The following is a 21,049-nucleotide window of genomic DNA, read 5'->3' on the forward strand; positions in this document are numbered from 1 at the left end:
TAAAGGGCAGCCAAGAGGCTCAGATGACTCACCCCTTGCCCATGCCAAATTCCAACTTTGCTGGGCAAATGCTTTATAACAACTGCTTTAAAGTCCAGCCCATGCTCCCAGAGGTCACAAGGAGAATGGGGGCTCCCAGGGGATGGTTTTTTTGGGAGGGAGAATACTTTTTAACTTCTGTTCTTGCTTTATATTTTCAACAAATATACTTTTTTTAAAAGTTATGTTTATTGGTCAAATATGTCATTGATCCTTTTTGAGAACAAAGTATAAACAATAACAGCAACCGGGGAACTAATCTTTGGAGGGTACCAATGACATAAAGGAGATACTAACTATAATTGGAAGAATACACCATAATGGAAATTCTAGCCCAAGACAGGGGAGAACCCACTACCCCTCAGAAATACCTTCAAAAACCTGAGGGAAAATAGAAGTAGTCTTGCCTTTAGGGGCCTCACCCCTAGGCTAAGGTCATAGACTTGGTGACTTCTACTAAGTTTTGTCCCATATCTTCCCTCTTAGTTTTCTCTGAATTTGTTGCTTTGAGGTTGCATATCTCCACAGCGGAACTAGGATCCCTAGTGCTCCACTTCTGCCCCCACCTCAGATCCTAAAAATAATCCTGTTTTTGCTGTAGTCTAACGGGTCCTCATCAGTAGCTGAGTAGGGAGGTTGGGGTGGGGGAAGATGGGAGGAACTAAAAGTTACTCAAAGTATAAACATACATGAGTCAAATATGGTATGGAAAAGTGATTTTATTATCACTGAGAAAGGAAATTCTTTAAAGAAGAAGAATTACAGGATGATTGTAATCAATTGAGAAGATAATAGGCATCTTGGTATAGGTGCAACAGGACTGCTCATGGCAATTTTCCATCTCAGTTCCAGTGAGGACAGCTCTATCAATGCCAACCTGGCTCCTGGTTCCAGTGATTCTTCTGTCTTCAGGAGACTTTGCCCCTCTCACCTAATTCTCCTCTGCCATTATTTTTGCAACCACTAATTCCAATAGCCAATATCCTACTGTTCAGATAGCCTGATATGGGGGGAAGATGCCAGCTTCCTTTTGAGTCATCACAATACCCATGTCAGAAGAAAGGAGACACACAGGAGGACGATCCATCCCCAAAACAGGACTGCTTAGAAGACCATGTGATTCTAGGGCAGGGCCTGGGTGGGGAGGAAGGGCATTCATCCCCCACTAACCCTACTGCGCTCAAAGAGCTTACTTGGAGGCAAACAGGAAAGAGAGGACTGATGAACAGAGTTTGGCCCTTTAGTATATCCATGGAATTCTGACTCAGTAGTTAATTAAAAGTCTCCTCATAACAGATTAGAAATAATCAGAGGATATTTGTATCTGCTGTGAAATAGAAGTGGAGGTAGACTCCCTTCATCATGTATCCCTAAGGCAGGTACCACAGTAGATTCTTCAAAATAAATATTTCTTATAGTAAAATAATTTTACATTTCATTCATATTTACACATGAATTTTCTCAGACATTCACCAACCAGTGGGCACCTACTTTTTTTCTCAATGTTTTGCTACTTCCAAAAAAAAGAAGTACTCCTGAAAATATTTTGTTATATATTTGTAAGGTGCCACTGCCAGTACCTATCATATGTGAACATTTCAGCTCTTCAAAGGGGTAGAAAAGATACATTAATGTATTGTAACGGTACTTCTTTATTAAAAGAACTTAACACTGCTTCAGTGGTCATAGAATAGTGGCTTCATCCAGCAGAGGAGATGAGAGGCTCAGAAAGGGATTGGGTGGCATGTGATATGGACTGTTTCCCAAAGGAGGCCACTGGCATTCTGGCCTGTAGTTCATCATCATCATTTGTCCCAAGCATTTCCCTACTCATGTAACTCCTCATGGACATCATGGGGTGCATTGGTAGAAGAATGTAACCCAGGGTTCTGAGTAGATTATTACATTTTGGTCATTCTTATTCTTGTCATATATTGAGTAAGTGATATGGTTATTATATAAAAGTCTTTTGCCTTCTAATTTAATAAATGTTTCATGTTTAAGAGTCAATGTCTCTTCAATAGCAACAAAAAACTGTTGGGAAAACTGGAAAGCAATCTGGCAGAAATTAGGTTTAGATCAACACCTTATATAGCAATAAAAGCACAAAATGTATACATGACTTAGAAGTAAGAGATACATGTATACATAAACAAATTATAGGAGCAAGGAAGATATTTCCTCTCATATTTTTTGACAAGGGAAGAGTTCATAATCAAAAAAAGAATAGAGAGGATCACATATTTTGATTACATAAAATTAAAAAGTTTTTGCTTAAACGAGATCAACATGGCTAAAATGAGAAAAGAAATTGGTAACTAAGCGGGAAAAAGAAACAACAAGTTTCTCTGATGAAAGTCTCATTTCTAAGACATATAAGTAATTGATTTAAATGTGTAAGAATAGGGGTAGAGCCAAGATGGCAGAGTAAAGGCAGAGACTCATTTGAATTCTCCCCAAGCCCCCCAAATACCTGTAAAAAATGAGGCTAAACAAATTCTAAAACAGCAGAACCCACAAAAGACAGAATAAAACAAATTTCTAGCCCAAGATAACCTGGAAGGTGGACAGGAAAGGTCTGTTGCACCAGGCTGAGAAAGGAGCACAGTCCAAGGCAGGCGGTACTAGCATAGACCTGGCACGAGCAAACCTGGAGCAGGCCTCAGGGGACTGAATCACTGGCAGTTGTGGCAGTTGTCAGATTTCTCAATCCACAAAGCCAATGACAACTTAGAAGGTCAGTAGGAAAGGTCTGTTGCACATAGATGAGAGGGGAGAGGAGACCAGCCCCACCCTCAGCACAGCCCTAGAGCAGTGGTAGCAATAGTGACAATGGCTGCTTCTAGAGCTTCCCACAGACAGTAAGAGGATTGAACAACTGATTGGAAGGATATTATAGAAGTCTCTTTGCTGGCACTGAGGCAGAACTCTGTTGCTTTGCCCATACTTGGATCTGTATTACATTCCTGGGGTGAGGAGGAATGCTGGCATAACAGAGCTTCCAGCAGCAGTGGAAAGGGAACCATCCTCACAGTTCCAGGGCAGAAAAGAGTGCTTGTGGTTACTCACAGACCAGAGCAGAGGTCAGGAGAGGAGTAAATACCTCTCCTTAGATCATACCACCTTGGAAGAACTGAAAATTTACAGGTCCCTAGAAGTATCAGCTGGACAAAACCCCTGAAGTTTGGGAGAGTACACCCTCCACACTGGAAGCAGAGCCCTACCTTAACAAAGAGATAAAAAGTCAAGTAATTGGCTGGGAAAATAAGGGAACAAAAGAAAAAAATTCAGACTCTAGAAACTTACTTTGGTGACAAGGAAGATCAAAACATACACTCAGAAGAAGACAACAATGTCAAAGCCCCTACATTCAAAGCCTCCAAGAAACATATGAACTGGTCTGAGTCCATGGAAGAGCTCAAAAAGGATTTTGAAAGTCAAGTAAGAAAGGTAGAGAAAAATTGGGAAGAGATATGAGGATGATGCAAGAAAATCATGAAAAAAGAGCCAATAGCTTGGTGAAAGAGACTCAAAAATATACTGAAGAAAATAACACCTTAAAAATAGACTAGACCAAATGGCAAAAGTGGTCCAAAAAACCAATGAGGAGAAGAATTACTTAAAAAATAGAATTGCTCAAATGGAAAAGGAGATCCAAAAGTTCACTGAAGAAAATAATTCCTTAAAAATTAGAATGGAGCAAATGGAAGCTAATGACTCTCTGAGAAGCCAAGAAATTATAAAACAAAACCAAAAGAATGAAAAAATAGAGGCTAATGTGAAATATCTCATTGGAAAAATAACTGACATAGAAAATAGATCCAGGATAGTTAATTAAAATGGATAAGAATAAAAACCATTCCCTGCTTAATATTGTTAAAGTATATTAATATGCAATTTTCAAAGGAAGAAAGCCAAGCTATCAACAGCCATGTGATAATTAAAATCACTAATAATTAAAGAAATCTAAATTTAACCAACTTTAAAGTTCTATCTCATACCCATGCCATTGGCAAAGATGATAAAAAAGGAAAAATGACAATTGTTGGAGAGACTGAAGGAGAACAACAACCACTGGTGTTTATGTACTGTGGTTGGAGCTATTGGTAAATTGGTAAAGCTTTTGGTAAAGCTATTCTGGAAAGCAATTTGGAACCATGACATCAAAGTCATACCCATATGCAAATATATACCCTTTGACCCAGTGATGCCACTACTAGATCTATACTAAAATATTAAAGAAAGAAGAATGTGTTTTTTAAATATAAACAGTTGTTCTTTTTGTAATGTCAAAAAATAGAAAGTAAGGGAGTGCCAATCAACTGGGAAATGACTAACCAAATGACAGTATATGAATAAAATGGAATACTATTGCACTATATGAAATGATGGAAGGGATGATTTCAGAGAAACCTGGGAAGACTTGTATGACTGGTGCAGAGGAAATGAGTAGAACCAGGAGAACATCTAAACAATAACAACGATGTAAAGACAAGAATCTTTCAAAAACTTAAGAACTCTAATCAGCGCAACAACCAATCATGATCACAGAGCACTGATGATGAAACTCATCACACATTTCCTAACAAAGAAGTGGTGACTGAAGATGCAATATGAGACATACATTTTTGGAATTTGCAAATGAAGGAATTTGTTTTTTGCAACTATACTTCTTTGTTGTAAGAGGTTAGTTTTGCCTTTTTGTTTTTGTTTTTTTGTGGTGGGGTGGGAGGGAAAGAGAATGAATGCTTATTAATTTTTTTAAAAATAAATTTGTTTGATTCAGAGGTTCTTCTGCTTATCATATATTCCCAAGGAAGACACTGAAAAAAAGGCTCTGTATTTGCCAAAATGTTTATAGTAGCATTTTTTTTGTGGTAGCAAATAACTGGCAACAAAGTAGATGTCCATAGATTGGGAAATAGCTAAACAAACTGTGGTATTGTACAGTTGTACAATGTAGAATGTAGTAGAATGTTACTGTGAGCTGATACACATGAAATAACAAATGTGATAATTAGAGAGAAGCATGGAAAGAATTTGATGCCAAGTGAAGTAAGCAGAACCACGGAAACATTATACACAACAACTACAATAATGAAAATACAAAGACCTACAAGAAAACCATTAAAAGTGAACATGGTGAAATCATGAGCAAGCTGACATGAGAAGACACCTCCCTGGAAGGGAGTAGATCTGTTCTGCCCTAATTATGCCAATTGTAGGGTCACATATTCTCCAAGAGAATAGCAAGAAACCAAAGAGGGGCCCATAACAGCTGGACTATTAAGAGGTTTTATTACCGTTAATTAGGTGAATTGGGGGAATTTACTCATAAGGGGCCAGATGATCCGGGCAGCAACGGACAAAGTAGCATCATGGATCCCTGCACCAACCCTAGGCCAACTCAGATATATAGGAACAGAACAAAAAAGATATGGTGCCAGGATGGCCTGGCATCATGTGCAAGTTTGCCCATGGAATAGTTGGAGCTTCTTTTGCTGTTTTCTTTTCTGAGGAGACTAGAGGTCACGTTTCCAGGCTTTGGCCACCACTGTACACTCCCCGAGAAGCCAAAGTTTGCAAGTGTATGGAGTATTGAAATGTAAACAATGTATACATTAGACTCTTTTGATGTGTTGATTTGTTTTTCTGAACTTATATTTCTTCTCTTTATATCTCTTTTCTTTTAAAAGAAATTCTTCACTGAAGCACGTTCCAGCCTCTTTGCTCTTCTGTCAACTGTTCTCTTGCAGAACCTCAACTATGCAGTTTCAGGAATTCAAGATGTTAGGATCTGAGTAAGAAACTATCAATTTATTCTACAAATAGAACTTAGATTTTCAGAGTATATTTGTTTTTGTTTTTTTCCCAAATCAAGTAATTTTGAATTCAGAACCATAGCTCCTGGAGAGCTCTAAGAGCCAATGACTACAACTATAGCTTGATTTTTTTTCATTTAGTCTAAGAAGAAGGCAAGAAGAAAAAACACAGCTATGGGATATGGTGGGATCACTCTTGGAAGCATTTCCAATGTCCAGTATAGTCCTTTAATTTATAAGCTTTCCCTCAGTGGTTCCCCTTCTTCTTGCAGATGGGGATCTTGTAATCATTAAAAATAAGGATAATCTGAATTTGATCTCTGATCTAAGCAAGGGTGGTGATTGGAACTAGCGAAAGACGATACAAGGAAAAAGCTGTAGTAGGGAGGATATGAATGACAGATTCCAGGGGCTGGCAGGGGGCAGGAGATACTGGGAGAAAGCAGCCAACAGGGATTATTTTCTCTTATTTCTGGACGGTGTTTTGCAGTTATATTTCTGTATGTCTCAGGTCTTGGTAGTTTAATACCCGATTAATTTTCTTTGTTGTAGCTATTTTGAATGGACTATCTCTTTCCATCATTTCTTATTAGTCTTTATTAATCCTGTATAAAAATGCTGATGATGTTTAAGGATCCCATTTGCATCTTGGCACTCTGTTGAGGACATTAGTTGGGCTTGATTCATTTTGTGTTTTTTTTCCCAAAAAATTATATCTTATTTTATTTTTCAATGAGTAAAAATCCACTTTCTCTCCCTAGCACAGAGTAGGCATAGGCATTTAGTAAATGTTTATTGAATAACTGCTCTTCCACCCCAGCTGAGAATTCTTACAAGAATTCTTCTTTATTTTCTTTCCTTTTCTTCTATTCAAGCTTGCTGTTTGTATGTTCCTGTTTATGATGGAATACTGGGGAGCTGAGCTCTGTTTGGATTTCTTGCTCAGCCACTCCACCTAATTCTGCCCTTTCCATATAGATATAGAGGTGTGTGAGTGCTCTTGATGCCAAACAGACCAGAAAACTGCATGATATGTCTGGACAGATTGCTACAGGATTAAGTCCAAACACGATGTTCCTTTCTAGCCCTGAAAAACGCCTAATGCTGTCAAGGACAACACAATTGCCTTCCTCATTGGGGTCAGAGCTGATTCTGAGCCCTCTGATTTTCTTAGTGGCTTGTTTTAATGGACTTTCATAATATTCTATGTCCTTGCGTCTGCTGACCAGAATAGCAATGTTTTTAGAAGAATAACCCACTCGGAACAGTTTTTTGCACTCTTCTGCCACACAGGTCACAATCTGGTACCTTGTCAAGTTCTCCCTAACAACACAGAAACCCTGAACCCCTGAAGACCAACAAGCTTTAGCCAACAACTCCAAAGATGTTGGGTGGATATCAAATGGAGGATTTGTTTTGAATTTTTCCATATTTTCTCTAATATATTTTGCTATAGGATCTGCATTGCGGACTACTCTGGTGAGTTGTTCTTGGGGGTACTGCTTAGAGAAATTGGGAAGACCGCTGCAATCTGTGTGACTGGTCTGATAATAATCCAAAAAGATCCAGAGTGTTCCTGGTGAAACTCCCTTTTTCTGAGTGATTGCCTTGGCCTTCTCATACCAGGGACCATCTTCCTGGCGGAAGTTCTGAGCTTCGTCAATGATAATGTGCTTAATTTCCTCAAATGAGTATGACTGAAAATATTTTCGTGTCACAGCTTGACAAATAGCTTTCTTTCTGTGGAAAATAAAAAGCAAGGGGATAGGGAGCAAAATCAGTTCTCACCCAGAAATTTTCTTCACCTTCTATCCTTTGCTTACTTTGTTCCACACACCTGGCATAAATTTCATGATGTCTACCTATTGAAATCCCTCCTTTAAGATACAATTCAGTTGGGGCAGCTAGGTGACTTACTGGATGGAGCATTGGCCTTGCGGTCAGGAGGACCTGAGTGCAAATCTGACATCAGAAACTTACTAGAAGGTCACTTAACCCCATTTGCTCAATCCCCTCCCACCAAAAAGATGCAATTCATTTGCCACCCCTTTTCTTCTATCCCATTCATAAGTGCTTCCTCTCCTCATCCTCCACACTCAAGCTTTGCCAACAATCCCTATATGCCTATGGAGCCACTGAGTCCCTGTGGCTAACTCTGTTCCAACAACTCTCCATCTGTGCCAATGGAGAAAGGTAACAGATGTGGGTGTCAAATGCACAGGTGGGTCCTCAACACTTTGAATTTCCTAATACTGTCAGATTGGATTAGTTTTAATTCACCTTCTTTCTCTTTCCTGTACTTCTCCATGAATTTCAACATATCCCAAAACAGACAACAGGAGGGATAAAGGAAGAGAAACAGAGAGCATGGGCAATTTAAAATTAGAGAATTGGGCTCTGAATTACCACAGTCACTGCCTGAGATAGATTAAAAAACAAACCATAGGACACTAGCTCAAGACAGAGGGTGGCTTACTTCATGAAATCCCTCAGGGGCTGATTTTCACAGATGTAGAGGATCTCTTCTTTCTCACAGCTGAACACATTCTTGATTTTCTCTATGATCTTCATGGCTATAACTGTCTTCCCTGTTCCAGGGAAGCCATGGACAAACAATCTTGGAGTGTTGTGAAGGTTCTTTGAAACCACATTATACTGTTCAATTGTGAGTAGGTTTAGAACCTCATAGCCAAGCCGGTCACTTAAAAAGGATCGGAAGCTGAGCAAGACTATCACCAGGGACTGCAGCAGCTTTGTCATTTCCTTGTCCGTCACTTGGTAAGATGAAGGGTAAAGAATAGTCTGGCATGAACTCCTGGGGATGTCTGTATCGTTTCTAGGGTTCAGGATCAAAACCTTAGGAATAATACACACTCTCCCAGTGTAACCACCGGTGTTCACCAACTTTTGCTTCAGTGTACGGGCAGTACGGATGGAATATTCCTCTCCATCAGCAGGAGGTGGCTCTCTGAGGACCGTATACAGAACTGGTAAGCTATTAGGGGCTATTAGAAGAGCATCACAAAGGACTTTCTGATTCTCCTGTAAACCAATATCGACTGCCCAACTTCTAGAAAATATCAATATTCCTTGGGAACACTCTTCTTCACGCATTTGTTTATTCATTAGCTCTTCCAGTCCTTCATATTCTGAGAACAACTCCTGGCAGAGGGAATCTGGATTGTAGTTTATCTCATCTGATGGTACTAGACATGGAAACAGTGAGAATAAGTTAAAAAGCCAGTCAAGCATTTTAAGACAAATATCGACATTGGAATCTTTCTCCAACATTTCTTCCTCAATGTGTCCAGTGTCATGAACTGTATGAGTAATTATCACCCTTCCTTCCCATTGCTCTTTAGCTAAGAATGTATCTAGACATCTGGAAGGGTCCACTGAGGCCATTTCATCCAATGCCCTCATTTAATAGATGAGGAAGTGAGTCCCATAGAGGTTGACCAATTTGCACAAGATGACCTAAGCAATAGGAAGAGCCAATATTTGAAGCTACAATTGCTAATACAGCACTCTTGTGACTGTACCACTGCACAATCTCTAGCAAATGGAGAATGAGGCAGGGAGAACGCTCAGTGACCCTCTACTACCTGGAGTTACACTTTGGGCCAATGGCTTAGGCTGCCATTTGAAATTATATCCGAGAAAAAGGTCAAAGTGTGTAACCTTCTTTAAAAGTAAAAATCTATAGGCTATACGGAGGTAGGACTGTGAGCCCTGGGACTGAAATCAGATGACTTAGGTTTGAGTCCTAGTTTGACCATGGGAAAACCATTTAGCCATTCTGGGTCTCAGCTTCTTCATCCATAAAATGGTGGTGTGATAGAAAGAAAAATAGAAGGAAAGAAGTATTTATTAAGTGTTCACTATGTGGCAGGCCACAAATAATATCTCATTTGGTCTTCCCAACCACTCTGGAAGGTAGGTGCTATTATTATCCCCATTTTATAGGATGAAGTAACTAAGGAAGACAGAGGTTAAATGGCTTGCCTAGGACCATACAATTTGGAATTATTTAAGGCCAGATTTTATCTCAGATCTTCCTGGCTCCAGATCTAGCCTTCTATCCACTGCACCACCTAGTTGCCCTTAGAGGCTTCTGTCTGCCTCAGTTTCTACATCTGTAAAATGGGGATAATATAACACCACTTATCTTACAAGGTGGTTGTAAGGATGAAATTATATTTGTAAAATGCTTTGCATACCTTAAAGCAATATATAAAGCCTAGTTATCATCATCATTATTGTTATCAGGAACAATAGTTTTTTAGCAGACATTTTTATGAAATCACATTCAAATAGAGGTTTAAAATATACTTTCAACATATCATGATTTCACAGGCATGAATATATTCTTTTCATGCAAACAGAATATAATTTTTTCATGCATTAGTAGATTCAACTTGTACTATTCAAAACAAATTTAGAATCTGATTGATAAATCTCTCCAAACTTAGCCAGGCTTATCAATATCTGGTAGGCCATGAGACCCATACCCAGAGCTTTCTGTTTGGGTTGGAACTACCAGAATGAGCACTGATTCATCCATTCTTTGCCAGCCCAGGATCACCTTCCTGCCAGGACTATCCATCAGAGCAACACATCTTATGAGCAGAAGGCAAAGGAGTTATAACGAATACCACTATTTTCACAGGAATGTTTTTTAAAACATCATAGAATTTAATAGGAATGTATCAACAAATAAGTTCTATTTAAATGCACCTTTTTAAGGAACACATTCAACAGGGAAATGCAGAATCCAGCCATATTCTTTTCTTCCCCACGTTATCTGTCATGGTTGGTAACATGATAACACTTGATAAAAATGCCAACTGAGACAGTGTCAAGGGTTCTGATAGATTGGTGAAATTTTTAGAACTTTGTTGGAGGAAGTTGGGGACACTCTGGATTCCAAGTCTATGAAAAAACAGCCTCAGGAAAGGCAATGACTATAACCCTTGAAAAAACTGTAGGAGACAGAATAATGGATTGGCAAGGACGACTGGCCTCCCTACTAGCACAAATGCTCATTAGTGTATTGTAGTGGCAACAGTAGAAAAGAATAATCTGCATATTGATGAATTAGGACATTATTTACACTTCTAGTGTGAACGCTATTCCTTTGCTTGCTTTGAGCAAAATGTCTGTCTAGGCCAGGAATTTTAACTCATTTTTGTATGTCCTGGACCTCTTTGGCAGGCTGGTGAAGTCTAAGGACCCTTTTAAAATGCCGCTAGGCAGGGAGGAGGAGCAGTGGATAGAATTCAGGGCCTAGAATCAGGAAGACCTGAGTTCAAATTTGATACTTACTAACTGTGTGACCCCAGCAAATCACTTAACCTCTTCTGCCTCAGTTCCCTTATATGTAAAATGGGGACAGTAGGGTTTTTATGAGGATCAAATGAGATAATAATTATGAAGCCTTTGGCACATAGTAAGTGATATAAGTGTTAGCTATTTACTATTATTATTAAATGCATAAAATGAAGCATATAGGATTACAAAAGAAACCAATTACATTATATTGAAATAAAGATGTAATCTTTTGCCATTCAAATTCATAAAACCCCTGAAAACTATCCACTGACCCCTTAGAGCTCTGTGGGTCCCAGAGTAAGAATCTCTGGTCTAGAAAAAAGAGTACCCACTAATAAACAAAAATATATGTGAATTCCCACAAATTAAGTTTGTAGCTTAAGTTGCAATTTAAAATCTCACAGTAGAGACTGGTCAGTAAGACTCTTATGGAATGAGAGCAACACTCAAGACAGCAAACTTCTTTTAAATAATGGTATCTCCTAAGAGCAGTGTCAAGAGCAGCCTGATTCATTCATTTGGTTTGCTATTTTGCCTTGTTTTGTGTGAGCAGCCATGCTTTATGTAGCTATCACATACATTACATGTGGTCTGAGTAAAAGGGCCCAATGTGTTCGTTTCAGGGCCATTTGTCTCCAAACGCACTGGACAATTTGATCTGCTCCAGAAGGAGAATTTGAGATCTTTAAGCTTGGGCCAGTTACCTGGGAACAAGCGTTTCTGAAGCTCCTCCTTATGTTCCAAGTCCTTCTTGCAATATACTGGTCTGCTGAGGGGAGGGCAATTGTCCAGGCTCAACTGAGAGTCAAAGTTTTTAGCTAGGAGTGAAAGATCTTAACAAAGACAAAACAAACAAACAACAAATAACTGTTAGCCTCCTCTTGTCCTCCCTCAATGAATAGCAGAATATCGCAGTCAGAAGCCACCTCAGACCTATCACATCTGGAACAAACATCTACCCCATAACACGCGGTCAATCAGCTTTTCCTGGAAGACTTCAAGTGGACAAGAATATACTGCTGGGACAACCCATTCAACTTCAGGATAGCTTCTGTTCTGATGTTTTTCCCTAGTTCAAGCAGAAATTGACTCTGTAGCTTCCACCCATCTATTGGGTTGCTGTACCCTTGAGCTGAGCAGAAGGAAGTCGACTCATCTGTTCCTATGGCTTCAATTATCTATCCTGATTCACAAATCTACTTATCCAGCCCTAACCTTTCTATCACTATCCAGTTTCACATCTCTAACTACTTATTGGGTATCTTGAACTGGATATCTTGAAGACATCTTAAACCCAACATGTCCAAAACTGAACTCATTTTCCCCCCAAACCATCTCTTCTTCCTAATTTCCCCATTTCTGTTGAGGGTGGGGCCATCACTAGTTGTCTTGACTTTTGTTTTGTCACTGGACTTTGATGACTCTGGAAGAGAGAGTGAGGCTGAGGAGGATGTGAAGCTCTGCCTCACTTACATCTATTCATGTGCAAGACAAGACATCACCTCCATGATGGCATTGGTCCTCTGAGTTTTTCTCAGACAATGTTGAGAGTACCATCATCCTCAACTCTTCACAACTCATGATCTCTTAATCTCTTATTCAGTCTGTTGCCAGAGCCTGTTGATTCAACCTTTGGAATATCTGTTACATGACACCTTCTCTCCTCTGACACTGCCCTGGTACAGACCCTCATCACGTCACATCTGGACTATTGCAGTAGACTTCTGGTGGATCTACCTGCCTCAAGTCCCTACCCACTCCATTCTATTCGTCACTCAGCTGCCAAAATTAACCTCCTAACATGCAGCTCTGACCATGTCACCCTCCCTGTCCCCTTATTCAGTAAACTCTAGTGACTCTTTATCATCTCCAGGATTAAATATAAAGTCTGTTTGATGTTCAAAGCCCTTCACAATCTGGCCACCTCTTATCTTTCCAGTCTTCTTACACCTTATACTCCACTGCATATTTTTAAATCCAGTGACACCAGCTTCCTAGCTGTTTCTTGAACAAGAAAATTCTTCTCTACTCTGCATGTTTTCATCAGCTGTCCCCTGTGCTTGTGTCTCTCTCCCTCCTCATCTTTACCTCTTACCTTCCTTCAAATCCCACCTAAAAACCTCCATTCTACAGTAAAAATGCCCTTTAATTCTAGTGTCTTTCTTCTACTGATAATTTCCACTTAATTCTTGTTATAAGATTAGGCCTGAAGGTCTTGAGACCACCATGACAGTTTCTCTTTAAAGAAGACTGTAAGCTTCTAGAACATATTCCAAAAAATACTGACCATACCATTTTTTGGAGGTCAGTACATATGTGTTCCCCAAATAATATTTTGTCTACCATCAGCTTGTTTTTCTCCCTGATGACAATGCCCTAAAATAAAATTATGCCCTGACCCCTGGGGAGACCATGCAAAATCATAGTAAAAGAGCTTTTCCCTCAGAAGGGCACTTTGGAGAACATCGACCCCTCCAGCAGAAGCCCTCCCTGATGTAGCACTCCCTTCCTGCTGAATGGACCCATTTCTCTGTGCTCCCCAACACAACACTCACTGCCCTTAGATGAATTATGCTCTATGTTAGCATGTATACCTGAGTTGTATAGGAGGTCCCATTTCCTCTCTCCCCTTCCCTCTCTTCCTCACTGTTTGCAATTAAACTTTGCATTGAATGGACTCCCATTGGTTTGCATGTATTTCTCAGCACCCAAACTCACTGAGGGGTTACTTCCCCAACATTTCTGGCCGGTTTATAAGCCTTTCCTTAGACATGAACTGGGTATTGGCACAAGGACTTACCCACTAGCGGTTGCTTCTATACTGGGGTAGGAGGGCATGGGAGTCTATAGGGGAACTCTACATCATCCTGAAAGGGACTCCCTTATGCTACAGGATGGTCTCCAAAACTCCTGTATATTCTGGGTTTGTCCATAACTGTTTGCAAGTTGTCTTCCCCATCAGACTACGAATTCCTTCAGAGCAGAAACTATCTTTTGCCTTTCTTTATTTCCTCAGAATTTAGCACAGTTCCTTGAATATGGTATGCATTTAATAAATGTTTTTTTGACTGACTGACTGACTGGCAGATTAAATGAAGGACATTGGCTTGATCCAATTAAGTCACTTAATCCCAATTGCCTCAATTAAAAAAAATCCAAATGTCAGAAACTGGGAAGCAGAGAGTGCCAGTGCTCTGATCACAGTCTTCTTGTTTACAATGACCCTGCTCTGAGTGTGAATTAAGACATCAAATCTGATTTCAGAAACCTGACTCCTCAGGGAGAATCTTAACTTCAGGAAAAATGTATAAGAAGAACCAGCAGCTGGATGGTTTTTATTTCCTTTGCAGACCAGCCAGAAACATTGTTTCCAAACAAATGAATCTATACTAGGCTGGTAGGTAGCACAATGAATAGAATTCAGGACTAGGAGGGAGGAAGACCTAAATTCAAGTTCTGTCTCTGATACTTACTAGCTCATGACCTTGGACAACTTGACTATTTAATATCTCTCAGACCTAGTTTTGTCATCTGTAAAATGGTGAAACCAGTAGCATCTTCTTCTAAGGGTGGTTATGAAGATCAAATGAGAAAACATATGGAAAGGGCAAACCTGAAAAAATGTTTTGTAATGGCCAGCTATTATTATTACCCACCTACTAACTGGATCAACCTCTATTTCTCTGCTTATTCTTCTCTCCTGTTACTCTGGCTGTGTTAAAAGACATTCTGCTAACAAAGAGCTGACTATAATTGGGCTCCTCTCATAGGACTTCTGGGTGTCTTAACTGAAAAGTGTAATTGTATCTGAATCATTTATATTTTGGTTCTAAAGCTTCAGTCTTTACCTTGAGATTTTTAAGCCCAGCCCATATCGATTATTTACTTGATAGAGGAAGCAATTTTGTTCTTTCAGTTTATAATACTTAAATTCATCACTAAATTTATTAAAATCCAAATGTCAGAGAGGTAGCTAGGTGGCAGAGTGGACAGAGAACTGGGTCTGGATAGAGAACTGAACCTGAGTTCAAATCTGACCTCAAACATTTACTAGCTGTATGATCCTGGGTAAGTCACTTAATCCCAATTGCCTCAATTTAAAAAAATCCAAATATCAGAAACCGGGAAGCAGAGAGTGCCAGTGCTCTGATCACAATCTTCTTGTTTACAATGACTCTGCTCTGAGTGTGAATTAAGACATCAAATCTGATTCAGAAACATGACTCCTCAGGGAGAATCTTAACTTCAGGAAAAATGTATAAGAAGAACCAGCAGTGCTCCTTCACCCAAGTTCAAGGTCGTTCTCAGTTCTAAAAGTATAGAGTACAAGCTGGAGCCCCTATACTGCAAGCCCTCAAGTTGGATATTTGTAAATGAGCTCTGAGGCAGCTGGGTGGCAGAGTGTCTACAGGGCAGATTTGGACTGAAAAAAAGACCAGAGTACAATTCCTGCCTCAGACATTTACTTAGCACTCAATTAACCATTCTCAGTCTCAGTTTCCTATAAGTTGGGGATAATAGTAGCATCAACCTCATAGGGTTATTGTAGGACTCAAATAAGGTGATATTTTTAAAGTGCTTTGTAAACCTTAAAGTGACATGTAAAGGTCAGTTATTATTAATTTTACTGTTACAGTTTACAATCCAAGTACAAAAGATTGAAAGAGACAGTGGAAGTAATCTGAAAAGATAGTAGATAGGAGAAAGGAATCCCCCTTTTTTTTCTTACCTCGATCAGCATCCAACATCATATCCATCCATTCCTCAAATGATAATCTGTTTATATGCCCATCCTTCACAATCCATGAAATGGGCCTTTCTGTGAACACCACACAACAAAATGGTTTCACTCTGACCACACAGACATAACCATAGAGCTCTCCCTTCTCATATACTTCCAGAAATTTGATCATATAGTTTATTGGATACCTATGGCGGCGGAAGTGGAATACAGGCAAGTTGTCTATCTTTTCTTTTATTACATTTTCCAACAAGGAAGGTTTCACATTTTCCTTCGAGCCTCCCACTACTTTCCTACTGCCATCTTCCACACCTATAAAGAGGTATCCTCCTGCTATGTTGGCAAATGCTGAAATGTACTTTGGTATTATGTCTTTTACATAGTCGACAACTTTTTTGCTTGAGAAGTTTTTAAACTCTACTGACATTGATTCAGAAAATGGAAGCACTTCCCCTCTCTCAAGGCGGTCTTTTTGGAATACTAGGGCGACAGGGTCCCCCTTCTCGATCTTAGGATTCACAGCCTTTAATACTTTTTTAGAGGGTGGACTTTCTTCACTGCTCACATCTCTCTCTCTTTTTTTATTTTTCAGGAAGTTAACAATTGCACGCGGGGTCATCTTCATAGTACTAGTGCCTCTCCTTTCCCACAGAAGCACACTTTGACTACAAACACGGGGTATGGTAGAGTTCTTCTCAGAGGAAACTCCATTGCTCCAAGATTTAACAAAAATGAAATAATATTTCCCTTGTGACAGTGTTGCAAAATAGGTGTGAAAATGGAAAGGATCAATAAAGTCCCTTAAGGAGTCTTCTAAATCCTGTCCCATCTCCATGTTCTCCCAAGCATCACCTCTGTTGGCCATTTCCATGCAGATCACTCCTCCTCCAGAGTTCAACAAAGAACATGCAGCCACGGCGATTTTCTCTCTTTCTTGCTTCCTCTGAGAGTCTGTCAATTGTTTCCTGTTTTTTTCACCAACGGTGATTTTTCCTACATTAATAACCAAGTCGGCATATGATGGTTCCACACGCAAATGATGATCCAATATATCCATGTTCTTTCTCTAGGGGAAACAATTAAATCTCGATTACCTGTTGAGTAGCAAGCATACAGATTACACAATGAATACAATGATTATCTGACCTAGTCTTTTTCCCTGAGGAGACAGGACACATGTTTGTTCTCTGCTGTTTCTTACCATGTAAGTGCCTTCTCCAAAGAGCCCTATTTTTTGCTTCCCTTCCTCTGATTCCCCCTTTCCAGACCAAAAATAGTTGGTCAATCAATAAGCATTTATTAAGCACTTACAATTAAGCACTGGGCTTAACAATGGAAATACAAAGAAAGACAAAAACAATGCCTGTACTCAGAGAGCTCACAGTCTGATAGGGAAGATTACATGCACACAACTATGTACAAAAGATGTATACAGGACAATTTGGAGAACATCTCAGAGTGAAGACACTAAGATTGAGGAGGACTGGGAAAGGCTTCTTTTTTAAATATAATATTTAATTTTCCCCCATTACATGTTAAAACAACTTTTTTAAACATTTACTTTTTTAAAAAGTTTTTAATTGCAAATTCTATCCCTCCCTCCCCCCATACCATAAGTAATTGATATAGATTATACATATTCAATCATGTAAAACATTTCCATTTTGGTCATTTTGTACAAGAAGAAAAAGGAAGAAAGAAAGGAAGGAAGAAGGAAAGAAAGAAACAAGCAAACAAAGAAAAAAAAAGAAACAAATAAAGAAAGAAAGAGAAAGAAAGAAAGTAAAAAATAGCATGCTTTAGTCTGTATTCAGACAATACCAGTTCTTTCTCAGGAAGTGGACAGCATGTTTCATCATGAGTCCTTTGGGATTGTCTTGGATAACTGCATTGCTGAGAATAATGAAGTCATTTACAATTTATAATCAAACAATACTATTGTTACTGTGTACAATGTTCTCCTGGCTCTGCTCATTTCACTTTGCATCAGTTCATGTAAGGTTTTCCAGGTTTTTTGGAAATCATCCTTCCTGTCATTTCTTATAGCACAATAATATTCCATCATGATCATACACCATAGTTTGTTTAGCTGTTCCTTAACTGGTGGGCATCCCCTCAGTTTCTAATTGTTATCCACCACAAAAAGAGCTTCTATAAATATTTTTGTACATGTAGGTCCTTTCCCCTCTTTTTTTATGTCTTTGGGGTATAGACCTAGCAGTGGTATTACTGGATCAAAATTACTGCACAGTTTTATAACTCTTTGGGCACAGTTCCAAATTGCTCTCCAGAATGGTTGGATCAGTTCATAATTCCACCAACAATGCATTAGTGTCCCAGTTTTCCCACATCCACTTCAGCATTTGTCATTTTCCTTTTCAGTCATGTTAGCCAGTCTGATAGGTGTGAAGTGGAACTTCAGAATTGTTTTATTGTACATTTCTATAATTGACAGTGATTTAGAGTATTTTTTCATATGACTGCAGATAGCTTTGATTTTTTGTCTGAAAATTGGAAAAAATATCCTTTGATCATTTATCAATTGGGGAATGACTTGTATTCTTATAAAATTTGACTCAGTTCTCTATATACTTGAGAAATGAGGTTTTTATCAGACATACTTGCTGCAAAAAATTTTTGAGAAAGACTTCTTGAAGAAGTGGGACTTTAGATGAGGTTTGAAGGAATCCAGAGAAACCAGGAGGAAGAGGTGAAGGGGGAAAGCATTGCAGGAATGGGGAACAGACAGTGAAAATACCTAGAGTTAGGAGATGGAGTATCTGGTTTGAGGAACAGGAGGGTCAGTGTAACTGGATTGTAGAGTTCATGGTGGGGAGTAAGATATAAGAAGACTGGAAAGGTAGGAGGGGGCTAGGTTGTGAAAGGCTTTAAACATCAAACTGAAGACTTTAGATTCGATCCTGGAGGTCATAAGGAGCCAAAGGAGTTTGTTGAAGGGAGGACTGAGTTAAGAATGATAACATGATCAGATATTCACTCTAGGCAGATCACTGACAGCTGAGTGGAGGATGGACTCGAGTAGAAAGAGACTTGATGTGGGGAGACCAATCAGCAGGCTATCGTCATAGTCTAGGCATGAGATGATGAAGGCTTGTACCAGGATGGCATCAAGGGAGAAAAGGAAGTAAAGAAGAGTGATGTTACCAAGATAAGACTGATAGGACTTGGGTGACCTGGAGTATAGTGAAGGGGAAAAGATTTTGGAGAAAAGATAAGAAATTCAATTTTGTACATGTTGAATTTAAAATGTCTACAGGACATCCAGTTGAAGATGTTTTAAAGGCAGTTAGGGATGCAAACTTGAAGGTCAACAGAGATGAGTAGATCTGAGAATCATCAGCATGGAGATGATAAATTGAATCCATAGGAGCTGATGAGATTATCAAATGAAAGAACATGGAGAGAGGAAGAGATCATAAAAAAGGGAAAAGGACCCACATATACAAAAATATTTATAGCAGCTCTTTGTGTGGAGGCAAAGAATTGGAAATTTTGGGAATGTCCATCAATTGGAGAATGGCTGAACAAGCTGTGGTACATGAATGTATTGGAATATTATTGTACTGTTAGAAATGATGAGCAGGCAGACTTCAGAAAAACCTGGAAAGACTTACATGAACTGATACTGAGTGAAGTGAACAGAACCAGGAGAATATCATACACAGTTACAGCAATATTGTATGATGATTGACTATGATAGACTTAGCTCTTCTCAGTAATACAATGATCCAAGACAATTTCAAAAGACTTGGGATAGAAAATGCTATCCACATCCAGAGAAAGAAGTATGGAGTCTGAATGCAGATTGAAACATACTATTTTCACTTTGTTTTTTCCTTCTCATGGTTTTTCCCTTTTGTTCTGAATCTTCCTTCATAACATGACGAATGTGGAAATATGTTTACCATGATTGTACATATATAACCTATATCAGATTGCTTGCTGTCTTGGAGAGGTGGGGGGGGCAGAGAAGAGGAGGGAAAAAAATTTGGAACTCAAAATCTTATAAAAATGAATTTGAAAACTATCTTTACATGTAATTGGAAAAAATAAAATAATATTAAGTCCAAAAACAAAAAGAAAGAAACAAGAAAGAGGGAGCAGAACAGTGTGCCCAAAACAGAGATCTGGGGCATACCATCAAAGATTTAGCAAAAGAGATTGAGAAGAATCAGTCAGAGAGGTAGGAAAAGATCTAAGAGAGAGTGGTGTCCCAACAATTTAGAGACAAGAGAGTGTGTGTGGAGGTGGGGGGGGGGGGGTGTGATTAACAGTATCAAAGGCTACAAAGAAGTGAAGGATGAAGATAGAAAACAAATGCCTTTAGATTTGACTAGATTACTAGTAAATTAAAAGAGAGAAATTTTGACTGAATTATGAGGTCCAAAGCCAAATTGTAGAGTTAAGAAGAAAGTGAAAAGAAAGGATGTAGAGGCAATAATTATAGAAGACCTTCTCAAGAGGTTTAGCCATAAAAGAGAGGAGAGATATGGGATGATAACTAATGATGACAGACAGATCCAGGATATGGAAGTCAAAGGCACATCTGTAGGCAGTAGGAAAGAAGTAAGTAGACAAAAAGAGATTGAAGATGAGTAAGACTGGGGATGACAGAAGGAATAATCTCCTGGAGAAGACAGGATGGAATAGGATCACCTGTACGTGGAAAGAGTTTTGCATTGGCAAGGAGAAAGCATATCTTTCCCTATGAACCAGGGGTGAAGCAAAAGATAGTTTTAGAAGTCATCTGGAGATATAAGATTAGGAGGAAGGGAGAAAAAGGAACACCCGAAGAATGTCCTCAGTGTTTTTTGGTGAAATATAAGACAAGGTTCTCAGTTGAGAGGATGGAAAAAGGAAGAGCCATGTGAGGTTTGAGGAGGGATGAAAAGGTTTGGAAGAGCCAGTATGGAGAGAGACTTGATAAGGAAGATATGGAAAGACTGCCAAGCAGCAGTGAGGACCCAAATGAGCTTATGTAATATAAATTTCTAGTGGATCCAGTCAACAAAGTTGTGTGATTTTTTTTCCCACTTCCATTCAGAAGTGGATAGTAGAAGTAATCCAAAAGCTGAAGCTTGGCAAGGCATAATCA

The 21,049-nt window shown here is 39.1% G+C and overlaps 1 protein-coding gene across 5 annotated transcripts in view; it reads right to left on the reverse strand.

Moving 5' to 3' along the window:
* Positions 1-740: 740 nt before the first annotated feature.
* Positions 741-21,049, reverse strand: part of SLFN11 (schlafen family member 11) — a 29,774-nt gene continuing 9,465 nt past the window's right edge. For 2 of the 5 annotated variants that reach the window (XM_072644924.1, XM_072644927.1), the window contains 4 exons: positions 15,922-16,999; positions 11,897-12,025; positions 8,338-9,067; positions 741-7,601 (listed from right to left, as the gene is read on the reverse strand). In XM_072644924.1, coding sequence (XP_072501025.1) covers positions 6,728-7,601; positions 8,338-9,067; positions 11,897-12,025; positions 15,922-16,990 — 2,802 coding nt within the window. In that variant the 5' untranslated portion in view covers positions 16,991-16,999 and the 3' untranslated portion in view covers positions 741-6,727. Of the gene's footprint in view, positions 7,602-8,337; positions 9,068-11,896; positions 12,026-15,921; positions 17,028-21,049 lie in introns of all 5 variants that reach the window. The other 3 variants (XM_072644925.1, XM_072644926.1, XM_072644928.1) reach the window with 2 other exon arrangements.

This window comes from Notamacropus eugenii, chromosome 2, assembly GCF_028372415.1.
Source record: "Notamacropus eugenii isolate mMacEug1 chromosome 2, mMacEug1.pri_v2, whole genome shotgun sequence".
Taxonomy (NCBI): domain Eukaryota; kingdom Metazoa; phylum Chordata; class Mammalia; order Diprotodontia; family Macropodidae; genus Notamacropus; species Notamacropus eugenii.